Source organism: Tarenaya hassleriana, unplaced genomic scaffold (genome assembly GCF_000463585.1).
Source record: "Tarenaya hassleriana unplaced genomic scaffold, ASM46358v1 Cleome29, whole genome shotgun sequence".
Taxonomy (NCBI): domain Eukaryota; kingdom Viridiplantae; phylum Streptophyta; class Magnoliopsida; order Brassicales; family Cleomaceae; genus Tarenaya; species Tarenaya hassleriana.
Window position 1 is genome coordinate 603,472 of NW_010966092.1, and position 22,432 is coordinate 625,903.

The 22,432-nt window shown below is 38.5% G+C and overlaps 6 protein-coding genes across 8 annotated transcripts in view; 2 read left to right on the plus strand and 4 right to left on the minus strand.

Moving 5' to 3' along the window:
• The window catches only part of LOC104818220 (betaine aldehyde dehydrogenase 2, mitochondrial-like), a 5,457-nt gene extending 1,689 nt beyond the window's left edge, over window positions 1-3,768 (plus strand). The window contains exons 5-16 of one of the 2 annotated variants that reach the window (XM_010547710.2): window positions 9-74; window positions 167-259; window positions 351-474; window positions 796-861; window positions 946-1,012; window positions 1,112-1,188; window positions 1,481-1,594; window positions 1,978-2,055; window positions 2,165-2,316; window positions 2,396-2,456; window positions 2,594-2,700; window positions 3,488-3,768. In XM_010547710.2, coding sequence (XP_010546012.1) covers window positions 9-74; window positions 167-259; window positions 351-474; window positions 796-861; window positions 946-1,012; window positions 1,112-1,188; window positions 1,481-1,594; window positions 1,978-2,055; window positions 2,165-2,316; window positions 2,396-2,456; window positions 2,594-2,700; window positions 3,488-3,578 — 1,096 coding nt within the window. In that variant the 3' untranslated portion in view covers window positions 3,579-3,768. Of the gene's footprint in view, window positions 75-166; window positions 260-350; window positions 475-795; window positions 862-945; window positions 1,013-1,111; window positions 1,189-1,480; window positions 1,595-1,977; window positions 2,056-2,164; window positions 2,317-2,395; window positions 2,457-2,593; window positions 2,701-3,487 lie in introns of both variants that reach the window. The other variant, XM_010547709.2, reaches the window with a different exon arrangement.
• A 480-nt stretch (window positions 3,769-4,248) lies between these two features.
• On the minus strand, window positions 4,249-6,825 carry LOC104818221 (E2F transcription factor-like E2FE). Its single transcript, XM_010547711.1, has 11 exons — window positions 6,642-6,825; window positions 6,457-6,524; window positions 6,310-6,362; window positions 6,153-6,230; window positions 5,995-6,048; window positions 5,785-5,896; window positions 5,524-5,591; window positions 5,368-5,440; window positions 5,197-5,258; window positions 4,693-5,101; window positions 4,249-4,583 (listed from the first exon to the last, which is right to left on the minus strand). Exons 1-11 carry the CDS (start codon window positions 6,737-6,739, stop codon window positions 4,480-4,482), a joined length of 1,179 nt encoding a protein of 392 aa, XP_010546013.1. The 5' UTR covers window positions 6,740-6,825; the 3' UTR covers window positions 4,249-4,479.
• Window positions 6,826-8,894: 2,069 nt separating this feature from the next.
• LOC104818223 lies at window positions 8,895-10,071 on the minus strand. Its single transcript, XM_010547712.2, has 3 exons — window positions 9,939-10,071; window positions 9,682-9,770; window positions 8,895-9,253 (listed from the first exon to the last, which is right to left on the minus strand). The coding sequence occupies exons 1-3, from the start codon at window positions 9,963-9,965 to the stop codon at window positions 9,103-9,105; spliced, it is 267 nt and encodes an 88-aa protein (XP_010546014.1). The 5' UTR covers window positions 9,966-10,071; the 3' UTR covers window positions 8,895-9,102.
• Window positions 10,072-11,438: 1,367 nt separating this feature from the next.
• LOC104818224 lies at window positions 11,439-13,267 on the minus strand. The gene is made up of 3 exons (XM_010547713.1): window positions 13,039-13,267; window positions 12,845-12,911; window positions 11,439-12,697 (listed from the first exon to the last, which is right to left on the minus strand). Exons 1-3 carry the CDS (start codon window positions 13,111-13,113, stop codon window positions 11,799-11,801), a joined length of 1,041 nt encoding a protein of 346 aa, XP_010546015.1. The 5' UTR covers window positions 13,114-13,267; the 3' UTR covers window positions 11,439-11,798.
• A 335-nt stretch (window positions 13,268-13,602) lies between these two features.
• LOC104818225 (nucleobase-ascorbate transporter 6-like) lies at window positions 13,603-19,569 on the minus strand. 2 transcript variants are annotated; one of them, XM_010547714.2, is made up of 15 exons: window positions 19,397-19,569; window positions 19,073-19,193; window positions 17,821-17,918; window positions 17,547-17,723; window positions 17,300-17,400; window positions 17,103-17,178; window positions 16,951-17,010; window positions 16,623-16,807; window positions 15,897-15,993; window positions 15,704-15,790; window positions 15,070-15,128; window positions 14,884-14,975; window positions 14,550-14,627; window positions 14,281-14,441; window positions 13,603-13,962 (listed from the first exon to the last, which is right to left on the minus strand). In XM_010547714.2, the coding sequence occupies exons 2-15, from the start codon at window positions 19,179-19,181 to the stop codon at window positions 13,744-13,746; spliced, it is 1,599 nt and encodes a 532-aa protein (XP_010546016.1). In that variant the 5' UTR covers window positions 19,182-19,193; window positions 19,397-19,569; the 3' UTR covers window positions 13,603-13,743. The 2 variants fall into 2 exon arrangements, with proteins under 2 accessions (XP_010546016.1, XP_010546018.1); XM_010547716.2 differs by lacking the exon at window positions 19,397-19,569 and adding an exon at window positions 19,294-19,382.
• A 2,448-nt stretch (window positions 19,570-22,017) lies between these two features.
• The window catches only part of LOC104818227 (39S ribosomal protein L47, mitochondrial-like), a 2,903-nt gene continuing 2,488 nt past the window's right edge, over window positions 22,018-22,432 (plus strand). Inside the window, exons 1-2 of the mRNA XM_010547717.1 lie at window positions 22,018-22,094; window positions 22,366-22,418. Coding sequence (XP_010546019.1) covers window positions 22,371-22,418 — 48 coding nt within the window. The 5' untranslated portion in view covers window positions 22,018-22,094; window positions 22,366-22,370. The remainder of the gene's footprint in view (window positions 22,095-22,365; window positions 22,419-22,432) is intronic.

A 22,432-nucleotide genomic window follows, 5' to 3' on the forward strand; every position in this document is an offset into this window, starting at 1 on the left:
GCTCTTCCGCTCGAGAGTTTTCGGGGTTATGTTCTCAAGGAACCCGTTGGAGTTGTCGGTTTGATTACTCCGTGGTATCCATATCGTTTCTTGATCATATCTCGAGAATCTTGAAAGTGTTTTCTTCTCTTCTTTTTATATGATAGTTTTTGTTTTATGTTGGAAGGAATTATCCGTTATTGATGGCTGTATGGAAAGTGGCTCCGTCTCTGGCAGCCGGTTGCACAGCAATACTCAAACCTTCCGAGCTGGCCTCGTTGTATGTACATCTTCCATTCTTGTAATAATAGCTTTAACTTGTTTTGGTTGTTCTTTTCATGATTTCCTCTGATGCGGTTTTCGACTTTTAGGACATGTTTGGAGCTCGCCGATATCTGCCGTGAAGTGGGTCTTCCACCCGGTGTTCTGAATATTTTGACGGGTTTAGGCCCTGAAGCCGGTGCCCCCCTCTCGTCTCATCCCCATATCGACAAGGTCAATTTCTTGCCATTGATAATCTTTATCGACATCCGCAAAATACGATGAGATGATCTCGAGACAACCAGATTCCTTTTTTTTAATATAAAAATAACGTTTTTACACAAACCAAACCCGAATTAAATGGAGTTATCCGAAATATGGATTTCTATAAAGATGAAATAAGAAGCTTTAACAGAAAAGAAACATACAATGTTTATGAACTCTGCCATAAAGCGTTAAAAAGGTCCAATCTGTAAGGAATTGATTGTGGTTCTCTCCGTTTTCGTTCACTTTTTGTTTTGGGTATTGAAGATAATGTGATTTACTATTTACCAGGTTGCATTTACCGGAAGCAATGCAACTGGGAGCAATATCATGAGTTCTGCAGCTAAATTGGCGAAAGTAAGCACGGGAAATTTCTCGATTTTTCTTTTCGTATAATCGTTCCGAGCTTTTGTATAAACCTCGTATTTTCTTCATTGACAGCCTGTTTCTCTGGAGCTCGGAGGAAAAAGCCCGATCGTTGTTTTCGACGACGTTGATATCGATAAAGGTTAAGTTACTTTTTTCGAACCTTGAGAGTAATACCATACTAATCTGATTTTCCGAGATACTGATTAGTGAGTGATCTTTACATATTGGTTATGAACAGCTGTGGAATGGACAATGTTCGGTTGTTTCTGGACTAACGGTCAGATCTGCAGTTCAACTTCTCGACTTCTGGTGCATGTAAGTGCATATAATCTATATAACCTTTCGTACAGTTTCAGACCGTCCATGGAATCTACTTAGCAATACAATGTATGTTTCATAATACAAGTTCACTACTTTAGAATGCACTGTCTGAAACTAACAATCTAAACCCGAAATCCGAATAGATTTTTCTCATATTTTCTAGAGAGACAATGAAGATAGAGTGTGAAGCAATGATAGAAAAATCCTTTGTAAATCCACCATTGATGAGGTGACGAAAGTGTAAGAATTTTTGCGATTAAGAGAGAAATTTTTTGCGAAATGCCAGGAAAGGATTGCGGAAGAATTTTTGGACAAGCTGGTAAAATGGACAAAGAACATTAAGATTTCAGATCCTCTGGATGAAGGTTGCAGGCTCGGTCCTGTCGTCAGCAAAGGACAGGTAAAAGTTTCTAAGCTCAGGACTAGGGGCGGTTATTTCAATTCGATTATTTTCAGATTCGGTTATTTCGTTTTCTTGAAAAATTATACCATTCGAATTTTTTATTGAATTCAATTCGATTCTATTTCATTTCGGGTTCTGTTTTTATTGATAAAAATACTTATTTTTCAAACAATGTTTGGGTTCGATTTTTATATCAGATTTGATTCGTTTATTAACCAAATTGGCCACCCCTATCTAGGACCAGCGATGAAAAAGCTTACTAGCTAAGAAGAATCAAATACTAATGCTATACTCTTACATGGCTAAAATGATTGAAAATACCGTTTGGGAATTCCCGATTGTATTGATATACTCTAAGTCTAATCTCTTATACCCTACAGTATGAGAAAGTACAGAAGTTCGTCTCGAACGCGAAGAATGAAGGTGCAACTGTTCTATGTGGCGGTATTCGTCCCTCGGTACATTGTTCCTTCTATGTTAACTGGTGCTAAAGTGGTTATGGTTGTTTTTGGTCCAAATAATATTTTGACGGTACGTTTTTTTTTTGTTTCATGTACAATCTGAAAGCACTTGAAGAAGGGATATTTCGTCGAACCTGCTATCATTACCAATGTGGAGACTTCCATGCAAATCTGGAGAGAGGAAGTGTTCGGTCCCGTTCTCTGCGTCAAGACGTTTTCCACTGAGGATGATGCGATTCATCTGGCGAATGACTCCGAGTGAGTATGATCTTTTACGAAAACCTCGTTTTTTTTTTGTTATTTCATATCTGACAGAAAGCATAAAAACGTTATGCAGATACGGACTAGCTGGTGCAGTATTATCAAACGATCTCGAGAGGTGTGATCGTGTTAGCAAGGCGAGTATCTTTGTTTCGACAGTGAACTGAACTTAACCGCCATTGGCAAAGCCTGTCTGTTACCTGTGTTCATGGAGGAAGCTTATTGAAATGACTTTTGTCAGTGATCAACTTTGTATGTCTCTTTTTTTTTGCAGGCTTTTCAGGCGGGGATTGTGTGGATTAACTGCTCACAGCCGTGCTTCGTCCAAGCTCCTTGGGGTGGCATCAAACGGAGTGGTTTTGGCCGTGAATTAGGAGAATGGTAAGTAAATCTACGCCAAAAAAAAAAAAACCCGAAATTTGGGTACCCGACATGACTTCGGGTAGCTGATTATTATATGAGATGGTATCGGGTTTGATCATGCAGAAAGTCTATAAATCGGTTCAGGTAGTTGGGTCTGTGATGAGTATTACCCATCTTTACCCGTATAAACAATAAAGTACAGTTTTGCCTCTAAGTTTTAAATAAATCACATATAAAACTTGGGTTATGAACTGAAATTTCTCGAAATTTTGGGTTCAGATTTGGGTAATTTGAAAATCTTGGATACCCGGCTCAAGTTTACCCCTAGTATATGATAATATTTGAAAATCTTGAAAATTATATCGAATATTTATTTTCAAAAAACGGTCGATCCCAAATAAACTTGGGATTGAAGCATTGTTGTTGTACTAATCTTCGAATATCAAATCAAAATGGGTTCGAGATTGGATAATATCTCTCGTGAGGTCGGGTTTGGGTTTGGGTAACACGAAAATTTCGGATATAGACCTACGACCACCCAATTGGTAACTTTCCCCCCAAAAAAAAGAATCTCGTGGAATGTTGCTCGGAAGGGAAAAATAAGAGAAAGAAAACACCAAACTTCAGGATTCCAGTCTGATTTAGATCTGCTGTTACACAAAGTTGAAGATATGTCTGATTTTTTTTTATTTTTTTGCCATAAGAAGAATGCAAACATCATACTTCTCATTTTGAGGAATTGAATTCAAATGCATGGTTCTGATTTGTGAAATGAAACTCATACATACCATTATCTTCTTTGTAGGGGGCTTGAGAACTACCTGAGTGTGAAGCAGGTCACTCAGTACACCTCCGGTGAGCCGTGGGGATGGTACATGCCTCCTTCCAAGCTCTGAGATCAACATATATAAACTCATATATATATATATATAGTAAGATGTATAAGACTTAGACCTTCTTCTATGATCTCACAACATATTTGAAGCAGAGACAAAGGCAAAGTTCCTACTGTAAGAGAGACATAGTTACTGTCTAATAATGGCAAGGTGATCCTAATAAGAGTTTAATAGCAAAAGCTCAAGCACAGCAGAATCCTGCAGTGAAGCATCAAAACAGGTAATCATAAAGATGGAGAATGGTTAAAATTAGGTGCGGCTTGTTCATGTTTCAGTTCGGGTTCGGTTTGGTTATTTTGGTTCTAAAAAAATTATAATTGTTCGGTTTTTATATTGATTTTGTTTGATTTCGATTTTTATTGACAAAATAAAAAGATTAAAGTTTAACAAAGAAACTGTAAAATAAGAATTTTGATCAAATTACAATATGCATTGGGTTATCGATAACTTTCCTTGCATTACTGGGGATGAGTAATACTCATTTTGTTAAAGAAAATTTCGTTTTTTTTAATTCTTTTCAGAATCAATTAGATTTTTTTAATTTTACAAACATTATAATCGTTAGATTTTTATATAAAATTCTGTTCGATTAACATTATGTTATTCAGATTGGATCAATTATTAACCAAATATACCACCCACACCTTAGATGGATTTTACGGGCAGGAAGGAGTTTGCAAAACATTGCTTACAAAATGGCATTACAATCCAACAATGAGCGGCTTGCAAAAGGCAGCCATAGTCATATCCGACGCACAGAGAACGTGGGTCGGGCAACCTATGTCAATTCCTGCCGTTACAAAAAAAGAAAGAGAGCAAGAGATCGAGGAGGAAAGAACCAATGGCATCTTGAAGCTGCACCAATCTAATTGCGGTTTAGAGGTTAAAGAAAACGAAAAAACTAGTGGTGTTGCGATGTTTTGGCTAATGGATTCTTCTTCCTTGCAACTTCGCCGTACCATGATTTCCAAGCTTCCATGTAATGGGCAAAGAGATCTTTCAAAACTGCAGTTATGCAACCCAAGGACAGAGTGTTAATAAGATTGATATGAGCATATAAGTTGGTGCTGAGATGGATATGATGAAAGTGTTTTGAGGCAAAATATGTATATACCTTGGTTATGGTAACAGGGACGGTGAACTGAAACTAGATTCTCCAACTCGGTAACGCTCTTTGAGTTGTTATCCAGAGCAAAGCTATGACTTGTAGCGCTGGCAGGTGCGAAGGGACCGAACTGGTAACTCCTTGCTCCATATATCGATGATTCCTGAACCTTACTGGTTTTGGTGAATGAACTCTTCTTAGATACTGTCTGTTTACTCATCTGGAGCATCTTCTCAGATGTATTTTCAAGTGCAAAAGATGCCGTTTTGTTCTTCTTGACTCCGACATTCGTAAGATCAGTCCCAAATACCCTTTTTCTCGTTTCATTTTGCTTGAAGTTATTGCTTGGCACGTGAACGGGTTCGCCGCTGTATCCCAGCCACTTGAAAGCTGGTTTTCGTGTTTCTGAGGTGTGGGTCTGCAAATCAGAGAGAACCAGAGTTGCTCTAATTGACTGAGTAGCTAGAACATTTGTTGGTTTTCTAAATGCTGCAAAAGGGAGAATGTTCTTACCTTCTCTATGAGATTCATTGATGATAAAACGTTTGCAATGTCATACAGCCGCCTTACTTTTGCTGCGAAAGAAATACCTCCATGTCAATAAACAAATCCTTCTAATACATCTTGTCTCCAAAGTTTATTTCAAACAAAGAACTTTTGTGGTAGGTTAAAGGAGATAGTTACTTCGCATGATCGATGTATTGTGGGCATCACCAAGCAGTAATTTTGCAGCTTCATCAAGAGAGATAATCTGAGCCTAAACAGGTTGGACAAATTTAAAAGGCTGAGCAACTTCATTGCAAAAAGTAGTCCATCAAAGGAACTCGATTTCTCACTTACTTCAGAGCAAACAAAGAGCTTGACAAAATTCTGAGTAAGAAGTCCTAAAGATTTCTCTCTTCGATTATCTGCTCACACATACAAAACCAAGAAAAATATCATGAAGTCGTACTATCATGGCAAGCAAGTTCTATACCAGGTAATCCGATTCATAAATTTGCTAAAATGCTTTATATTAACTAAGGCATATAACATTTTTCTAACCTGCTTTTTAAGAAAATCAAAAGTGATTATATAGTTACCACAGGAAAAACAAATTACCTATTTTCGATGAAGCTGAGGAATTGGGAAGAGACCCCAGTTTTGACCCATCATTTTGGCTGCTAGAATAGGGCTGGGAAGAGTCTTCCTCGTCGTCATCATCATCAGACACCTGCAATTATATAAAGGCATTGTACCTCTCAGTACAAAGGATATGGAAACAAAAAATTAAAGACTGAAAGTGTGGAATTATATAATTCAATCGCTTACTTTCTCATTCTCATTGCTATAGAATCGATGAAAAGTGTCCTTGATTCCCTCATCCTGCAACATATGTATAATGGGATTTCCTTTTGAGAAGTTCCATTCCAAATCTCCGAAAACTTATCGACCAAAATACGTATGATCAAGAACCCATACAAAGTCACCTTTAGCTCCTTCAAGGCTCCTGGAATTGCACCAAACCCTTTCCATGTATACTGATTCTTAGCTCTTCTTGTCAGAACCTAATTACCACAAGAAAATCGACTCTAAGAAAATATTACAGAACAGTCAAACATATCGAATTAACAACCCGAATCTCACCCCGACACTTTCAAGCACATTAACAATATCATAGATCCTCCGCCGCTCAACTCCTGCGGATCCAAAAAAGGACAATCGAATTTCAATGCTACATTGATGGGAATCGCTTTGACAAGTACAATAATTACAATCTGAGCAAAAGCGTACCTAATTTCGTGGCAGCATCGTCAAGCCCAACCATGTCAATCCCATCTCGATTGTACAATGCTAAGAAACTGGAAAGCAGAAGAAAAAAAAAACGAAAACAGATCATCAGAGAAACCTCGAAAGAGAAGGAATCAGCACAAGAGAAGAAACAGTCTCCGGGGAGATGGGATTCGATAGATACTTACTTGGTACAGAGAAGCCCCAACGACTTCTGCTTCCTACTGTAAGAATGGTGTCTGGAGGACGAAGAATCCAGGGCGGGAGTGGACAAAGTGGGCGGCATTTCGATCTCGCCGGCGACAGATCTCTCTGTGTGAGAGAGAGAGAGAGAGAGATTTGGGGAGAGAGGGAGAGGGTAGAAGGGCTATAAAACAGAATTCGAAAAATCGGAGAAACGTTGAAAGCTTGAGCGCCAATTTGAATTCTCTCTTTTACCTCCTCCCCCACGCGCCTCGTGTTTCCCCCTCCCTTTCCCTAAACAATTACCATTTTGCCCCTCACCTTTTTAATAAAAAAAAAATAACTGTAACAATTTCACCGCGTGTAAAATCGAAAGGATTTTCTGAATTTCCAATCTCAGTCCAATAATCGATTACAAGGGGGGAATTTGTTTTACATCCGATTTCACTTCAAATATCGGCTAATAAGAACAAAGGTTTCAAAATAGAATAGATTAAAAATGATAATGTTTTTTATTTTGTGACTTGATAATTTTCGTTCATGTGGCTCATTTGGGCCCCAAGAGAGTATTTTTGGGTGGGCCCATTTAATAGCTTAAGCCCAAAACATGATGGACCCCACATCTCTCTTGTTATTTCAAACACAGACCCAGGGGCGCCAGATTACTCGACGACGAAGACAACATTCGAAGTTTCTTATTGTACACTCAAAAGGCAAGAATTCTGTAAACTTCTTCTACGTGGATATTCGTGCAGATATCAGACAGCTCAGTGACCGTTGTCTTTACTCCGCCGCCAAATCGTACCCTCTGCTTAAATCCCTATTCTTCTCCAGTTTCCCCCACTCTTTCATGGAAAGCTCTGTGATTTAATTGTGGGATTTCCGATCAGAAGATCATTAATCTGTCTCAAATTGGGGTTTTTTTTTTCCAGGTCTTCATGGATTGTGTAGCTCTGAACAGAGTTGTATATTGGAAATTTGTTGTTTTTTATTTTCTTTTCAACTCTGATGCTTTTTTGTTCCGGCTTCAGATTCTTGCTGTAGTTTTTGAAAGAATTTTGAGTCGATATGTACATGGGTGTGATGGTACTTGTTCAGATTCCTGCAAAAATGGTGTTTTGATCCATCTTCCTGACCCCTGGGATCGAAAATGGACTCTCTCTTTTTTTTTTTTTTTTTTTGGGTCTCACTTTCATCCAGTGAGTTTCAAGATCAAGGATATCCAAGATCTCGATCCAAGAACACAGAATGCACATTGATTCCTGGAGAAGTATGCATGACTATCTGCAAGATATGGACTTGCATTCTTAGGGAATTTCATCACAAGCTCAAATGGAAAAAGCCCATTACAGCCTTGGGGAATTTGACCAGGTTGAAATCATATTGTTTTTTTTTTGGTGAAATGTGATTTGGTATTCCTAAAGTTCTCAAAATGTACAGAACCAGTAAAAAAAGACAGATTATAATTCTTTTTTACAGCAAACTAAAACAGATTTCCCATGAGTAAGAGGTAATTTGTTGTCGGCTTCCGCCCTCGTCTGGACTTGCATTCCAATGCTCTATTTGCAGAAGAAGCTTGTGCTCCTCCGAGTCACCTTGTCCCGAGCTCTGCTGCATCATTGGTAACTATTACAGTTTAAAGAGGCAGCATGAGAAGGCGGTAATGCACTTCCGGTGGGCGCTCTCGAACTGAACATGCATACGCCGTGCTGCCGATATCAACCCATCACATTTTCGAGCTTGGTATGGCTTAGGACGAGCATATAGGATTATGGGCGTGCCTTTCTGTCTAAGCACTTCATTGTTTTTCAGAAATCTGTGATTTTTCTGACGGTTGTGGATTGCCATACATGGCTAAGCGTTACCGACCTCAGCAGCTTAACTTTCTCGAGGAAGCAATCGGGTGTTACAAAAGAGCGGCAAACTGTAATGACACACAAGGGATTGCTCTTAACCAGAAGCTCGGACGAAATGAAGAAGCCGGCATTTTACTTCAAGAAGGATGTTGAGAGAATGGACGCTGAAGGATTACGACCATTATATGTTTTGAGGCTCTGGTTTTTCTTTCTACACATTTCAAAATTTGAAAGAAGTGGGTAATCAAGTTTCTTTACCTGACATTCTGCCCTGTTTAGTGTTTGTTCACAAACATAACAAAAGTTTCTTGAATTAACTAAGCTCCATTCCTTGCTCACTTTGCATTTGGTAAGATTAAGATCTGTTCAGGTTGAAAGGCCAATAGATACCATTCTCCTTCCTTACAAACAGATGAGGTCAACATTCGTAGCATTCTCAACCTTTGAACATCTCAAATTCATTTCAGTACTCTAAGAAAACTCGGAAAAAGTTTCACACACCAGTTATTTTCGAGTTTGATGGCTACTGTCACAATGAAAACCAGCACAAATTCCCATTATGTTACATCATAATAAGGTTTATAAACCGGATGAGATGGGGAGCGTCTGTTCAGTATTTGGGATCGGTGAAGAACTTGTTGATGGATGGCATGATCTCGGGATCTTTGTTGCGGACAAACCTCCTCACGAAATGCTCTGCATACCTCTCTCCCTCGGCAAAGTTCTCCAGAACTCCAGCTGCCCTATTTTCCTTGCTGACTCTGCATTGCAACGTATCAATTCCCAAAGAAGGAATACATTTCAGTAACAAGAACCCTAATCCAAGTATTTCTTGAATCCAAACGCGAGATTGTAGATACGACAAATCGAGTCTCTCACTCATGGCATATCAGTATTATCATCAGAAGCAAGGGGCAAAGAATTGCATCAGAGTGTTTCAACCTGAATCGAGGGGAAAGGGTTCTAACCATTGGTACTATCGACCATGATTTCATTTGATACTCAAGATCTAGATGAAATTATTTCCAAATGGCCAAACATCCTCTCAACTAGAAATGACTATACTCGATCAAATCGTGAAAATAGAGAAGGAAATCTACGCAGTACACTAAAATCTGATACAGGGAACTTGAAATCAACCAAAATACATACATATAAATGAGACAACCAGATTCTGAGAGAGAGAGACCTGACTTCAGGGTTGATGCAGATGTTGCGCACCAACTGGAAGCCGCAAATCCCGACAGCAGCTCCAACGGCGGCGAACAATGGATACACCTAAAAAACACAGATCCACACACGCGTGAACACACATGCACACAGATACACACGCGTATACAAGCCTATCTTTTCGGATCTGAGTGAAAAGAAGAACCTAGAAAACGCAGAATCAGGAGGATGAAATCCGATCCAAAGAATTGGACACGAAGATCGTGAAACACGTACCTCAGGCCTCAACCAACGGCTCGCCATCGGAATCGCAGGAAGGACTCAGGTCGAGAGACTAGCCGAAGAAGAAGGGTTTCGGAAATGGAGATGGAGGAGACCGAGGTGAAGAAGAGACTTTATCTTTGACTAGGGTAGACCGTATACGCATTGCGTTTGTTCGAAAGAAATAAAAAAATAAAAAAATGAATTTTAAAAAAGCTAATATTTGATTGGCTGTTACGGGCGTGGGGTATCCAGCGTTATCCAATCAATGTTCACCACGTGTCCAAATCGATGCGAGAACCAGATTGTGCAACTTGATATTTTTTCCTATTAAAAAGGTTTTCAATTTTATAAATTGCTAATATATTTTAAATCCTCGGAAAAAAAATGAGTAAATAAACGATTGCTGTTATCATATGTTCAAATTTATAAAACACAAAAAAAATCCCAGATTTTTAAAAACAAATCAATTTAAATTAAATATTCGTAACTTCAAATGACATTATATTTTTAAAATAACTTATAAAAATCGTAATGTTTATGAATTTATAAATACTCTGGCTCTTTGTAATTTTTTTTCATGTAAAACTTCTTTATTCGAATGATAAAAATTTCCGCGAATATGGCACGTCTAAATGTCGACGTAACATACACTGAGTTGTTACGTTAATGTTACATGAAGAATTAAAAAAAAAACGTATGTAGGTATGCATATATACACATATATATATATATGTACATGCATATATAATATATGTATGTGTCTATGCATATACATATATGTGTGTGTCTATGAAATATATATGTGTTTGTATTTTATATCTTTTAAATCTCAAATCGATGCGCGTTGATGTGATAGATTATTATTTAATACCGTAAGGAAAGATTCATGTATGCAAGGAGCAACATCACCATAGGTGACACACAGCCGTCAAACTGATGAGAAACACAAAGCAGTTGTTAGAAACTTTGCCCTCATTTGCCCTTTACAGACCCTTTTGGCACCTTGCAGAGCATGATGAGAGGCCCTTTGCCATTTTCCTACATAGACAAGAGAACCACCACCGCCGCCAACAACAACAACAGCAACTCAATCCCGAGTTTTATTTGGGGTCGGAAACGAAGAAGATGACTTCGAAGCAAATGTGAACAGGGCTGAATTCGCAGGTGAGTAACAAAAAGCATACACAGAGTTAAGTAGAATGACCCATTGGAAAGCTCAACAGTGAAACGACGAACTTTCACCTTCAACAGCATCCATCAACCAGCTTAGCTTCACATAATGAAAAAACCAGACGAAAAGAACATATGACAATTGAGCTCTGCTGATATTACAGTCATAGAACAAGCATTTGTAATGAGTTACCAGTAAAGATAAGACCAAAATCCAAATGCAGCAAGAAGAACTCTCTGACCATCGATTTGCTGTCTCAACACGGGAACAAGTTGCTGATAGAAAGAACCACACAGGGAGCAGATGACAAAGAGATCGCAATCATAGTCCACAGTATTGCATGAGATAAAACAGGGAAATGCAGCCGTATATAAATAACTTCAGAGAAGCAGAGGTCCTTGGAGACATTGAGTGAATATAGAGATAACTTATCGGAACTTTACTTGTTTGAATTTCTGTACCACCTTATGTATTCACACACCACTCTACATCACCACATGCTTTACACCAAGAATAAGAAGAAGAATAAGAGGAGTCAATGTGACATAGACCAAAGCTCAAAGTCCCCTGAGTGCCAAAAGACAATCCTATACCCACATCTAAACTATAGAACCAGATTCTACGACAAATGAAGAATGCAATACATGCGGTAAAGAGAGAGAGACAGAGAGTCAGACAATTCATGGAAAGGCACTCCCTCTCTATGACCTGGAAAACATGCTAGATGAACGAGCCAACCGAATCGTCAGACCACCTCCATGGACACTAGCCTCAGCCATGATTGCATCCTGACAATATGGTTTTCTGCAACCAGGACAACGCCCATCCCCATCGCATATCGTCTTGTGACAGAAAAGGCAGAGCCGGAATCCGCAAGGACATGGTAAAAAGTTTGAATCTGTTAAGTCCAGATCCTCATAGCATATGGGACATGATGATGGTGTTGCCACAGAACTATAATGCATGTCCATGACTGGAAAACTACGCTGCTTTGACAAATTAGGCAAGATCTGAGGACGCAGCTCATCATCGGGACGCCACGCCCGGTTGCTCTTTCGCATCCTCGACATCGATTTCTGGCAATCTTGCTTTCCATCCACCATAACACCGACACCTGAAACATTGTCTGGAGCAAACCTACAAATCGGATCCCATGTAGAAGCAGGTTGCCCGAAAGTCACATGCTCTTTGCACAACTCAGGAGGGTTTTCTTTTTCATGCTTGTCATTGGCGGCTAAAGCATCAGCAACAGCCTCCCAGTCATCCAAACACCCGTCGTCATCCCCATCTTCCTCCTCGGTAATACTACCTGAGCAAAAGCAACCGCTTTGACTACTAGTGCTACTGCTGCTCCTGATGCTGCTGCTGCCACTGAAATTAGGGCATGAATCTGTACCATCCAGGATACTACTGGTGGAGCTATTGGAAGGTGAGTCAATAAAACTCTCATGGTGGAATGTTCCACCATTATCCTCTTCCCTACGCCCCCTATCTAAATTCTCCATTGGGCTTTTGTCTCTCTCGATTTCATCAGTAATTTCACTCCCAGTTCTTCGATTGACGTTCATCTCCTCCTTACATTCCTTATTCTTCGCAGCAACTAGTACCGAGAGCAAACAAAAAACCCCAAATCCCGAAAATCAATATAAAAAAAAAACATGAAACAGAGATAGAAAAGCCGAAGCAACCCCACGTTACAGAAACGTACGTATAACGAATGTAAAAATCAGATCTTTTATCATCGTACCTTGAGAAAGCCATTGCTCACGACGGGCATCAAGCTTGCACTGCTTCAATTTAGCCGACCGGTTGGCCTGCAACGCAATTCAAAAAGAACTCGAAAGCCCAACAGAATTAAGAAATGGAACCGAAAAACAAGGGCATCATAGAACAAATCAAATTCCAAAGAGAGGAAAGAGATTTGGGTTCTAAAAATCATACCCTCTTCTTCTTGCAGAAATCCCTCCCGCTGGGGGCTGCAGTTGCAGAAGCATTGGTGATCGAATCCGAAATCATGGCTTCGAGAGGATTCTGACGAGCAAACAGACAAAAGGAAACAAGAATGGATCGCGAGATTGAAGATTCTGAAAAACCCTAATCGGGATTTGCAGAGAGAGGAAGAGAGAGAAACGTGAGATTTTTTTTCCCTTTGTTTAAGTGAGAGACAAAGAGACAGAAGGGGGAGAAGATATAAAAGGGATAACGGAAACTCCTCTCCTCCGCTCAGAACTCTCGTCTATATTTACCTAGGGACCAAACTACCCCTAATATTGACGTCTAACAAACCCTAGAAGACGTGGGCTTTTCTGTCATTTTGTAGTGCGCGTATGTTTAGGCGTGCGAAACGGCGTCGTATTCTTTGAGAGGAGACTATTCGCCGGAGATGAGTGCCACGTGGAAGCCGGGATATGACGTCATCATCTCCGCGGCCGTCACCTTTCCGTACACTCTCTCACGGACGGCGAGGAAGAATCTTCCGAATTAAGACAAAAGCATTTGGCGGGGTAAATAAATGCTCTCTTAGAAATCATCTTTCTCTGTAAGAAAACGCTGAGAATTTGGAACACAGACACTGACAAGTTATGGCAAAACAGGGAACCAAGAAACATGTTCGTGTAACTTGAGCTTTCATCTACTTCTTCATCTTCAGACAGAAGGGAAATATTTGTTGAGGTTGAAGGGAAGAGAGTAGAATTCCTCGCTTCGGGTATCGCCCTTGAAGGATTTGAACTTGTCCCACCAGTGCTTGCCTCTGTCCTTCCGGACCGACCCGTCTTTCTTACGCAACGTGTTGTCCAGGAAGAAGGCGATGCAGCCCGCCACAAAGGGTTCCGACGAGAACGGGACGTTCACCATGTCGTTGAACTGCGGGGAAAAAAAGTGTCATCGGTATCCATTAGCAGAGCTCAAAAAACATGGCGAAATCGTAACCGGTTTGATCGTAGGGTATGGCACTGCATTCTTTCCTTTCAACATCTCCAATCACGGCAATCCAATCAAATTTTCCCGAATGCTTTCGGTTTCATCCCGTGTAAAAACTTAAAACTTTTTCTATTGCAATTTACATTTCATAAAAAGAAAAAACTATGTCGAGCTAAAGGCCTCATCGACTCGATCAAACAAAAACCTGACACCATGGAAAGAGGAAGACCGAGCTATATATATATATATACACATACGTACCCAACGAGCTCCGGTGTGGACGGGACCATAGCCGTTGATGGCAGTGTACTCATTGAAATACTGTGGAATAGACAAGCCAAGGAAGATGGAGAAGCCCAATATGAACTTCGTTCTGAAGCTGTTCAGGTTGCAGAACTGAAGAAAACTCACTCCTCCAGCTCCTACACGTGTATGTATATATATATATATATGCGTGTATATATCCATCACTGGATGAGCATTTTCGATTCATGGGTAAAGGTTAGAACTTTCAACAGAGAGACACATACCTACGTAGGCGAAGAAGAGACAGTACAAAGCGGCAATGATGGGTCCAGGAATTGAAGCAAACACAGCTCCAAATTTCCCTACGTAACAGAAAGATCATTTCCATAAATTTCAGGCAAAACCCGAAAAATCCATCGGATGTAAACAACTGAATATACATATGGACGCACGTTTGAAAAGTTTGATCGAAAATGACTGAAAATACTCGGGTTCGGATACTCGCGGGTATCCAAATATTGTCTTGCAGGTCGGGTAAAGAGAATATAACACGAGACATTCTGGTTCGAGTTCGAGTATCCTGAAAATCTCGGGTAACCCACTCTGTAAACAACTTACCGAGAATAGAGAAGAAAATCATGAAACCAGCGGCTATCTGGACAACCCTCCGACTACCAACTCGTGTCAGTGCCAATAGACCCGCGTTCTCTCTGCATTGAATCGGTTTAAAGCCAAAAACAAAGAGAGAGTGTAATAAAAGTTGCAAATGGATCATCTGAAAAGTTTTGTGACAAAGACACTTACACAGAAACTGCAGAACCAGCACCGGTTCCAAACAACCCTGATATCAGAATTGCAACTCCCTGACCAAATGTAATCAAATTAGCATAACAAAATATTTTTCGCCCCATGGTTTGGGTTACCTAATAGGGATGAACGAGTCGAGTATCCGAGATTTTCGGATTATTCAAATCCGAACACAGAATGTCTCAGGTTTCATGAGACAACCTTGGATCAATTTTGGCCAGGTACCAAAGAGATAATTTTTGGGGAAATCCGAAATTCAATTTAAACTTTTTCACACACTGATGGTTGATTCGGGATTGTATCACAAACTTGAAATTACCTGAACCAAACCCAAAATTTCGAAAGACATCATTAAAACCCTACGTTTGTATGTAATTTCTACAAATCATAGGGTAAAAAGGGTCAATTTATTGTTCACTCGACTACCAACGGGTAATTCTGTCTCTCAAGCAAATAGCTGAACCCAAACCCAATTTTCGGGTTTCCCAAATAACAAAACCCGTTCTCATCTCATAAAACAGTCGGGTATCCAGGTTTCGAGTTTTTTTTCAGCCCTATTAACTAATAATTTGTATAAAGAAAACATTCCCTTTTTCCGGTACAGGGTGATTAAAGTGAGGCCGAAATTTACCTGCCAGCCAACACCGCGGCTGAGAATGGAAGGTGGCAACATGGTGGCACTTGCATATCTCGACACAGCAATAAAAGCACCACTTGACTGTAACATAGAAAAAGAGAAAAATCAATAAACCATATGTTCCTAAATCACAATCAGTTCTCAAGAAGAAGACGAAAACTTTTAAAAGAAATTTCCTCTCACTAACCTCAACAAGTACAACAAAAGAAGCCATCATCATGGCAAAAGCTTCTCCAGCGTCGAAGGAAGGGGCGCCCCATTGGAAAGGCCATGGAACTCTTATCCTTGGGGATAAAGAACACATTTCAGTAAGTAAACCCAACCTCATACTGAAGCACAAGGCTCACTATATCATAAACACTCGGGGGTCCGGCATTAAACCCGAGATCTGAGGGTTCGCTGGTAACCGTCTCATGGGTACCCGGAAATGCAGGTACTAGAGCATGCGTTCAACGAAGCGAGGAACCCTGACCACGAGTTCGGGATCGGGTTTTTTCTTTGAACGATGGCTTACCCGCGGTCAGGATGTCCAAATGACACTCATATCCGTGGTATCTTAGGATAATGACAACAATCTAGGTCTCTTTTGGTGTAAAATTACCGTTATAATTATACCCATATATTCAACTCGGGCCAACGAAAATTTACGCATTTTTGTGGGTTTGGGTACTCGAATCTCACAAAGCCGAGAACGAGATATTCTATTCATAAAACCCATGGAGACGAGGACGAGGCCGGGTACCCCAAAAACTCGGGTAGCCGACCGGCGCCCACCGCTAAATAGATGTAAGCCCACATTATCCTTTCTATCAAATTTCTTCAATAGCCCATCGTTCCACACAAGGAACTTAGGTGTCCGACCCGGACCCACCCCTTGTTCTCGAGTTAAATCCGACAGAAAGAAAACACTTACCAAGGAGCAGCACCTATGAGGCCGGATCGATCAGTACGGCAGCTTGCTTGTGTCTTGGGGGCAGCCCCATTGTAGGCCCCACCGACAGTGAGAAGGTGAGCGTAAATCCACACAATCACCACAGCAAATATCACAGCAAACCGATCAAACACATTCTTCCCTGATTTGATGACATGAGGCAGGTACTACAACATAAAACATTTTGAAGGTCTAATCAGTTAACAGTGACATCAACTTCAGTTCATTGTTGTAGTTATAAACAAAGAATGCGACAAAATACTAGAATAATCAGTTATGGTAGTTAAACAGATACATGTTAAACATTTACCTGTGAAACAAATACAAGAATAAGAAGCTCGGGCAGCCCAATCTCAATGCACTTTGCAACCTAGAAATGCAAAACATAAGTTAACACAACAGAAGCAATAATCTTTTAGATTTTTTCGTACTCTTTCTTATGAACGATTTAATAGAACTTACCCCGGGGAAACCAAACTCGTATAGCCCAAAACCTACTAGACCGACCAATGGAGCAGCAGAGAGAGGACTTAAGAACCTAAAAACACAAAACAACAATTACAGGGCATCCCTATTATAATATCGAAATAACGTTCAAGACAATCTGCTATAAGGTGAAGAAAATAATGGGTTTGGACTAATGCTTCTTCCAGACTGACCTGACAACATTACGCCAAAGGCCGCTGAACCCGAGAATCATCTGCAGAGTTGAAGCAACAATCAAGGCTCCTTGGGTTGCCCGCATTATTCTTTCAAATCGCTGAAAATAGAAATTAAAAACTGGTTATTACTGTCATAGCACCAAGAAAGAGGTATAGGGATGAATTGAACAAAAGATCATGGTTTTAAGACATGACATGACATTAGTGTGGTAATGACATAGACAGAAGAAGTTGGGTAGTGTACATCTACAGGATTTGAGGTATCACTGAATCGGCTTGAGAGGATGATTGATATGGTTGTTGGGACAAATGTGTAGGATGCTCCGATTACAGCAGGTAATCTTGTCCCAAACAGTGTCTGGAGCAAAGTGTTAATCCCAGCGACAAAGAGTATAGTTTGGACCACCTTTGCCTTCTCTTCCTGCAGCAATAATATATAAACCTTATCATATATCATTTGCAAGAGATCTTATTATTTTTTTCCTTTTATTGACGTTATTTCGCAAGCAAGGACTTACATTTCCACCTCCCATCTGAGGGACAAGGGAAGTAGGAATGAGGACCGTTGTGCCGAGCATCACGAGGTAATGTTGAAAACCGAGAAGGATAGCTTCGGCTGAAATTTTTAAGAATGCGAATATGTTTTCAGTTCTATGAATATACAGAATTATACAACAGCTAATGAACAAAACAAAAGATCAGAAATATGTGAGCGTGTAAGATGATAAAAAGATCAGAAATATTATAAAGATCTCCAATAAATAACCACATTTTGGAATTAGATGTACTTCAATCAAAACCTATACACATTAATCAATAATCCAAAAACCGTATATTGAAAATGATAATAAAAGATCTCCAAGATTCTGCAGAAATGAGAGGTATCAGACACAAAATAAGGGCATCCAAAGCATTTTTCTAAAGGAAAAGAATGGAGGGGAAAAGCATATATAGAAAAATCATATGCCCGAGGATAGCATTCCATTGTAGATCACTTCCTAAAATCGAAAAGAAGAAAAAAAACACCAGAGGATTGGGTTTAATCCTCCAAAACATTCAACATTCTAACGCATTGACACCATTATTTGAGAGAATTATGCTCTGAAACTGGTGGAAGGGAGCCTTGGCGCACCGGTTAAGGTGTTGCCATTGTGATCTAAAAGGTCCGGGTTCCAGTCCGCAGTCTCAGATATCTCTGCAAGGGAAGGCTGAGTACAATATACCTTGTGGTGGGACCCTTCCCCGGACCCCACTCAACGGAATACTTTGTCCACCGCGCTCCCCTTTTATGCTCTGAAACTGGTGACTGGAGATATGGAATACTGTATTGTCGGTTCACAGGAGTATGATTCTCCATTCCGACAACTATAGCAACACAGTATCAAGTTCATGTTCGAAAGAATCATACTCAGAAAGAAAAATCATAAATCTACCACACTATTTCTAGCAGAAGTATCAGAAAGTACGCGAACAATCTATAATCTCTCTTACCCTAATCAAAGAAGAGAAAGCAAATCTATCAGAAAGTACGCGAACAATCTATAATCTCTCTTACCCTAATCAAAGAAGAGAAAGCAAATCTATGTAAAAAAAAAAAGTAGCAAGAATCAAAACTGAACATCATTGTCCAAAGGAATCATACCCAGAAAAAGAAAACAGAAACGCCACAGAGAAACTTTCAACAGAGAAGCAACTTCAAATGGAGAAGAAACATATTTGAACAGAAGGATGATGAGCAAAAAAAATAGCGAGGAGGAGAGAGAATCTCACGCCAAGGAGGGGGACTGGTGATGCAATACGAAATGTTGGGGAGCTGATCTTTCGGAGGATGTGGCTGAGGTTCGTCGGCTTTGGGCGCCGGAGCTCCACCTCCCGCCATGGCTGTCTCTCTCTGGAAAACAAAACGAAAGAGCCAGAAATGGACATGAGCAAAAATCTGAAACAGGAAAAGAAGGAAAACCCAGAAAAGTTTTCCGGGAAAAGTGAAAAACCCAGATCGCGAATCTTGCAGAAAGTAGCTGAAATGGGGGCAAGGAAGGCACAAATCACGCAAAAGAATTGACAAATCAGAGAAAGGAGAAGGAAGAAAGTCACATCAGTTTGCAGCTGCTGGAGAAGAAAAGAGAGGAGGAAGAAGATGAACAGAGTAGCGGCAGACACACAAAGCTTTGCGTACAAAAGGTAAAGCCACACACACACAGAAACACTGAGAGAGAGAGAGAGAGAGAGAGAGAGAGGTTTCCGAGTAAATTAAAGGCCCAAAAAAAGTAGCTTTATTTCCTGCAAAAATCGAGGTAAAAAAGACGACTTTTGAAGATCAAATTTTACAAGGAGAGCCTCATTTCTCAAAATCATCAAAAACTTTGTAAAAAAGACCATTTTCATCATATGACTAAACCTTGTCTGAAAGATCAGTAGACTGTCACTTCTTTTGTTCATCTATCGTTTGGCTTTGACACCTCATCAAGAACTTGTAGTAGTGACCTTAATTGATTCTTTTGGGCGCAAAAACAAAATGCAAAAAAAAAAATCGGAGAATTAAGAAATAAATAAATGAAGTTTCTGAAACAGTAAATAAATAAAATAGATGTGATGAACAGTGAGGATACGTGCCGAAACTTTTTCGCATTACTTTTAATAAAGTCTTGATTTTTATTTTTATCTTCCAACGATTAAAATTGTAAAGTAATCACTTTAAAAAAAACAAAAAGTGAATACTTTAGATTAAAAAAAAACACAGAAATTACTGAGATTTTATCTAACTTCGTTTCAAAGTTTCTGTATTTTTCTAATAAGGTGTAATTAAATTGAAAGAAAATCAAGTTCTGGTTGGAATAATCAAATGTTAAAGAAAATTCCTTTTTCAAAACACGTGGAGTGATTAACAATCGACTTCTATTCTATTTAAGATTTTTAACAGCATCTCGTGTCATTTTATAATTTGATAATGGCTCAATAATTGGAAGACATTCCCATGTGACAGATTTTCTATATATATATATATAATATAATTATTTTAAGCGATCACTAGGTAGGAGTGGACAAAAATACCTGAGATTTCGAGTATCCGACCGATCGCAGGTCGGATAATAGTTATTATCTTACGGATATCTTCGGTTATCTAGATAATAAAAAATATGTTTTAAAATTTAGATTTTTTATTAGATTTTGTGTTATTTTATTTAATATTAATGATTATATAGATATTATTGGATATATTTATGATGTATTTTTAAAAAATAAATTTATTTTAGATATAAATACAATTTAAATTTATTTTGAATGATTTAGAGTATGTATATATAAATATATTTTTAAAAATTGATTGAAAATAATTACAAATATTCGAGTTCAGATATTCTCGGATACCCGATAATTATTTCACGGGTTTTCGGATTCGGGTATCCGATTTCACAGATACGAGATCAGGTAATAAAACATATAAACCGAGATGTTCGGATTCGAGTTCGGATACTCTCAAATTTCCGGATACCCGATCCGTACTCACTCCTATCACTAGGAGAGTTATTTTATCCATTAGACATCGTTTTGAATATGTATAAATTTCAATGATTGCAAAATATTTGATCTCCACATTAAGAGTTTGGAAAGGATTTTAAAAAGTGCATTTTCTTAATGAAACAACATGAAGAATTTTGAATTTATTTTTATACTTATGTGATTGTTTTAATTATTGGGATCTAATCCAGCTATTTATTTTTATTTAAATGTTATTTTTTTTAAAAATTTAATCATACTATATATAGATGATTAACTTGATTACATGGTTACCATCTGATTTATATATAAAATTAATATTATATTTATATGTGTTCAATTACAAAATTGTCATTAACCCTGTTTTTTCATTTAGGTGATCGCAAACGTTTGATTAATTTGGATATTCAAACCGTGTAAATATATATTCGGGGTATTTAAAAAAATATATATTTCAGATTGCGATTCACCCTAAGCAGGTGGAGTGTCGCTTTTCACTTTGTGTCAATTTCCTCACCCTAATTTTAAAACATCATTGATTTTTTTGGTAAACGTACTCTGAAAGGGTCACACAATCAATGCTATTTGACCCCGCAAATAAAAAATATATATATGAAAATGCAAAAAGAAAATATGAGAAAGTTTAAAGTTATCTAAACTTTTACAAAAATTCTAAATAAGTATTTAAATTATAAAGCTTTTATATAAATATTTAAAATTTTCTAAAATCCTATATAAATATCTAAATTTCTGAAAAAGAAAATTAAATAAATCTGAATTTTTTTATTTATTTAAATTTTTTTCAAAAGTCTAATTATTTATATAGGATTTTTAAATAGTTTAAATATTTATATGAAAATATTATAATTTAGGTATGTATATGAGATTTTTCTAAAAATTTAGGTATTTATATGCGATTTTTTTAAAATTAAAATAAATTATTTTTTAAAAATAGTGCGACAAATTAAATTTTATGATTGTTTTTTAAAAATAATGCAGCAAATTAATTTTTATGATTTAGATTAATTTTTTATTTTAATTTAGTTTTATTTGAGGTTGAGATAAAAAACACAAAATTGAAATAACACGAACTAATTTCCCTTTTTGTTGCCCATTAAATAAAATTTTGTTATTTTTCACATTTTTTCCTTGTACTACCCAAAACTGTAATAACAGCGGGAAGGGAGGGGTAGAATCGGAAATTACAAAACCCTCAACACACTGAGAAATTGCATTCATTCACCCTTGATCTTTGACTCTCGTGCTGTCATCACTGCCAACAACTCGGGCTCAGGTTAGTACTTTTTTCTTGCGATAATTTCTTTCTGTTTTCTCATTGATTTTGTCGTGTTGATTCTCTACGAGCTGATACAATCTCATTGATCACAATCTGCTTTTTTCGATAAGTCCTTCGAGTTCGGTTCATGGTTCGAATTTGACGGTATCAGGAAACTTGGTGTTCCAGATTCATGGGACTTTTGGATTTTCATGTCTGTTGCGTCCATTTCCCGTTTCGTGGATGTCATCGATTACGGTCTCTGATTGTTCGTACTGTGTAACACCAGGAACCATGTTCGTGACGAGATTTGTCGGGAGGAGATTTATGGCGGCGGGCGCCCCCCACCCCCGAAC